At 30.7% G+C, this 5,134-nt stretch overlaps 1 protein-coding gene across 1 annotated transcript; it reads left to right on the top strand.

Moving 5' to 3' along the window:
* The first annotated feature begins 932 nt into the window (after window positions 1-932).
* LOC111639684 (ionotropic receptor 93a-like) lies at window positions 933-4,839 on the top strand. The gene is made up of 6 exons (XM_023385605.1): window positions 933-995; window positions 3,489-3,647; window positions 3,717-3,864; window positions 3,938-4,167; window positions 4,385-4,551; window positions 4,620-4,839. The coding sequence occupies exons 1-6, from the start codon at window positions 933-935 to the stop codon at window positions 4,837-4,839; spliced, it is 987 nt and encodes a 328-aa protein (XP_023241373.1).
* The last annotated feature ends 295 nt before the right edge of the window (window positions 4,840-5,134 follow it).

Here is a 5,134-nt window from a genome sequence, read left to right on the forward strand (position 1 = left end):
GTCACGGTATTTCCAGCATTCATGGTGGCTGTTGAAGTCTCCCAAGTAGACAGCAGGATGGGGTAAATGTGGTAAGACGTGTTGTGGCCAAGTTATAGCTGGGGGTTTATAGATATTGCTGATTGTAATTTGTCCAACCTGTATAGTAACCACATGAATGTTATCGTCAGTGGCTGCCTTACAAAACAGAACATCCTCAATGTCACTACGGGCATATGTTGCAGTGCCGTATGTTTTGTGGTAGGTTGAACCAATTAGTTCAAAACCAGGAATCACACCTCTTTTCTGAAGTTGGTATTCATTCTCAGTATGAGTCTCTTGAATTACAACTATGTCAATTTCGTTATCCTTTAGGATTCTATGTAAGTATTGGCATTTTGCTCGACTAATGCCTTCAATATTAATCTGACATATCTTAAGTTGAGGACCAAGATCTTTGGTACTATGACCCTTAGAAGGGTCTTTGTAATGAGAAGACATAAGTAGTTTAAATAGTTAAAGAAAAAGATGTGTATTGTCCAGGAGATCCTATGGATTATTTGGACGCCAAAAGTTGCTAGCTCATTTAGTTCACGAATAGACGTTATCCAGGGTGCACCACGAGGAGGCGAACTAGCTTTACACCCCGCGTGAGGTGATAATCAGGATTCACCGATTTGTATTTGTCGTGGTAGTCGATAATGTTAGGAATATACTTGTAGTTGGTTTCGTTGTGTCGTTGAGACCAGGATGACTGCCAGCGACTTAAGACATCCTTGTACATAATTTTTTTCACTTTGTCGTGACTGATTTTGTTGTAGATGATGATAAGGGAGTCATTAACAGCCGCGGCCTTCGCCAGCTGATCAGCCGGCACATTTCCCTCTGTGTTCTGGTGCCACCGGGTCCAAGTAATATGGTATGAGTTGCTGGAGTGAAGGATTAAGTGCCGGATGGATGTGGCTATGGGATGGAGTTTGGTGCCACAGATTAGTTCGATGGCAGAGGAGGAGTCAGTAATGAGCTCTGGCAGTCACTGCCTGATCTTTGATTGATTATAAACAATGTATGGTTATATCTGAAAACAAAATGAACCACTAATATACTGTACTAGCAGACCCTGCCACGCATTGGTGTGGCTGAAAATGTATCTATTATAAATGTATAACGCTTCCCCCGAAGAAAAGTTTCGAAAAATCTCTTAGTGTACAGTACATTCGTTTAACGTACCCTAATAAAACGCAATCAAAACGCAAAAAAACCGCATATAAAATAGTATAAATAGAAGCAAAGTTGTTTACGGTAACCATCTGCCTTCAGTGGGGGGAATTTCAACATGTATATTATATAAAAACGCGCATATTCGAATGCAGCGTTGTGTCAAAATTTATAAAAGAATCGGTAGGAACAAATGAACATTACATTTTTATTTATATAGATAGATAGAAGATGATTCGCTTTAGTTCATTTCCACAGAAAAGCAAACTTAGTTCGTCGTACTCGTAGCGCCATCTGTGAAACATAAAAGCTTTAACCCTAGATGATATCTTTTAATTTATATGAATCTTTTACGGAATAATATAGAGCCTATATCCAACCTGGAGTTCAATTATAAATATTGATGAAACAATTTTTGAAATCCGATTTGTAGTTTCGGAGATTACCCGTACATACAAACTTACAAACATTACGTCTTTATAATATTAATATAGATTATGTGCAAATAAAGTAAAAATTTAATAGATATACATTATTTAAATCATAACAGGCANTACATACAAACTTACAAACATTACGTCTTTATAATATTAATATAGATTATGTGCAAATAAAGTAAAAATTTAATAGATATACATTATTTAAATCATAACAGGCATAGTTTAAATAAATTGAAAAAATAGATTGTGCACAAACTAAACATTTACTTTAAAATTCATTAAAGAAAAAAACATACAATTTAGAAATCCTTGAATTATTTATTTATTATGAAAAAGAATTCAATAAAGTTAATATCCAATCAATTAAAGAGCAATAGACAAAGTCTGCAAACTAATTAAAACTATCAGGAGGATTGACAATGAAATTAATTTATATCCTTTGCTTTTGAACTTTTAAGTAGGATTTAAAAAAACATTTCAGGTACAAACTTAATAGCTTTACTATTCCCGGTCACAAATAAAAATTTTACACATATTTTTACGCTAATCACCTTATATACATATACTTCATAATTGTAGTTTAGACTATTTACAAAAATATCAAATTTTTGAGTCTATGTTAATCCTTTTTATACAACCCAGAAGTAACACTTAACACGGTTTTTTGAAGTTGGTTTGGAGTATTTCTATAGAGCAACACAACACATGGGCAATCTGACATCGATAGATTAATTTCTGGAGGTGTTTTAATAGAAAATCGCCTTATTTAGATATTACTGACATAAAGAAAACACGTAAAACTCAATGTGGCCAGCCCATTGGCTAAGGACTAACCGATTACCATTAATTTAACCAGTGTTCAATGGATTTAACCATTCGGCCACTAATGGACTCATGAAACTCGTTCAAAAAAGTATGAAATATCAAATTTCCAAAAATTCTCAGAATAATTTAACGCACGATAATATTGGCAAACATATAACAAACAGAATTTATATTAAATTTTTAGTATAGTCATAAAATAAATAATTTACTTGAAATCCGTAGTGCTTTCTCGCCTTGCAGAAATATTAAAAATTGCAAAAAAAGTCAGCAAAGATGATAGCATTAAGGTATTATATGTAGTGCACATTATTAGTTTCAAATAAGTAAATTAGTTTATATAAGGGTATAAATTAAAATAAATATATTTTCACGCACTTTTTCATAAAAAAGTATATGTACATTGTGTTTCCCCATGCCGTTCAAAATTACGTAATGCCTCACTTGTTACTTTTTTCACATTATTTTCCATTGCTTTCTTAGTCTTACTGCGACATTTACACATTTGGTTCGTACTTATCTTTATATGCAATTTTCAGCCACCTTAAATATATTATAATGTCTAAATACTCTTCCTTTCCTTCTCTATTGCCTGTAAAATTGTCCAGAATTCTCATTCGTTTTATAGTTAATCGTTCTATTGCTTGTTTTCTGAAGTATCTAGTAAAAGGGCCTTAAGAGACAGTAATAGATCATTCCATATAATCTATGTTTTATATTTTCACTAAACAGTGTAGAAAGGTAATTATTAATAACCAGTGAACTGGGCATTTATTGCTACTAAAATCTCAACAGATATTGAATATATTTGATATGAAATATTCACGAAATTTAATTGTTGGGTTTCAGATTGACGGAATTGAAAACAAATTAGTATCAATCTTTCGACATCTTAATTTTACAATAGCCTTAAAAACCAATAAAATATGTATAACGGTTTAAACAGCACAACAATTTAATTTGATACTTTAAGAATCAACATTTCAAAGAACATATTATTATGACTTTATAATTAATTTTCTAATTCAGGTAGCAGATGTAGCCTTTATGCCTGTAGGAGTTACCCAAGAACGCTTCTCTGCAATGGACTTTACGTCAGTTTTTGCTTTTTATCCTACAGTTTTTCTTATTAAAGCTCCGGATAAGGTTATTGATTGGAATTCTGTTACGAAGCCTTTTACCTTAAATGTAAGTAACAATAACAATTCCTAAACTATAATTAAAACTTAAATATCAAGTTATACTTTATGAAATCAGGTTTGGATCGCTATTTTTTCTATTGTTTTGATATTTGGACTAACGCTATATAAAGTGCTAGAGAAGGACTTTGTCGCTGCTAAAACAGGAAAACGATGGACTCTACGTACAGTTTTTTGGAATTTAGTTTGTACATTACTGGGTGAAGGTAAAATTCTTTAATAATGATATTATTCAAACTCTGAGTTTTATAAAGAAAAACTCTTTCTAATTCAATTTAGGATTGAATCTAAGCAAAGTGAAAAGATTTGCGTCCAGATTCGTGTTAGGAATTTGGTTATTGTCAATTCTTGTTTTGCTATCCGGTTACAGCGGAGCGTTAATGTCTTTTATGACATGTCCTTTAACTGAGTCTTATCCAAGAGATATTCAGGAACTTGCTGATTTTGTCCGCAACGGTGAGTACTCATGCGGAACATATAAGGAATTTCTTCTGTGGAAAGAGATGATGGTAAGTATTTTGCATTTAAAGATTTATACTTTCTATATGGAAAGATGTCTTTTTCAGTATATTTTTTTCAATTTCAGTATTTGTTCATTATAAGTATCGTATATTATATTAATACAATTATTAATTCTAGGAATCAAAATCTGAAAACATTAAAATTATAAGAGAAAACATTCTCTCTAATAATAACTTCATGGGTACGAAAAATGGCATTAAAAAGGCACAGAATGAACGATTTGCATACATAATGACTAAACGTACCTTAAATCGGTACATCAGTAAAATAGAAAAGCATAAATATGTAATGTCCAAAGATTCTTTTCGTACATATATCATGGCTTATCCAATCAGAAAGAATTTTCCATTTAAGAAGGATTTAACTAACACGTAAAAATTTATACATCATACCAAAATTTAGATTTTTTTGTATATTAATTAAAACATTCTTATTTTAGGGTAACTCGCATGTTTGAAGCTGGAATTTTTGAGAAATTGTATTTTCAAGAAGTTGAAGAATTCCAAGATGAATCAGAATTTCAACCGTTGTCAATTGAAGATATTAAAAGTCCTTTGTTACTTATGGGCGTTGGATATGTAGTGTCTTTAATCTTCTTAATCATTGAAATAATATTAACTAAAGTAATTAAAATTGTTACATGTAATCCACTTTACTAATGTAAAATTATAGAATTTAACTATTATATATAATTATGCTGATCATTTAAACACAGAGAAGAAAAAACTATATATTTTTTTCATTCTCTCTATTAATTACACTCGATAGAACAGAGCATAGTTTAAGTAATTCAATATTCCTAATTTTATTCTAGACAGTACAAAATTCTATTTCGCATTACGTACTAAAAATTCGAATTTATTATTATTATATATATATATATATATATTTANATATATATATATATATATATATATATATATACTAACTGATTCTAAGTATTGTAATTTATTA

Source organism: Centruroides sculpturatus, unplaced genomic scaffold (genome assembly GCF_000671375.1).
Source record: "Centruroides sculpturatus isolate CEXI.00-Female unplaced genomic scaffold, Cexi_2.0 scaffold1229, whole genome shotgun sequence".
Classification (NCBI taxonomy): Eukaryota; Metazoa; Arthropoda; class Arachnida; order Scorpiones; family Buthidae; genus Centruroides; species Centruroides sculpturatus.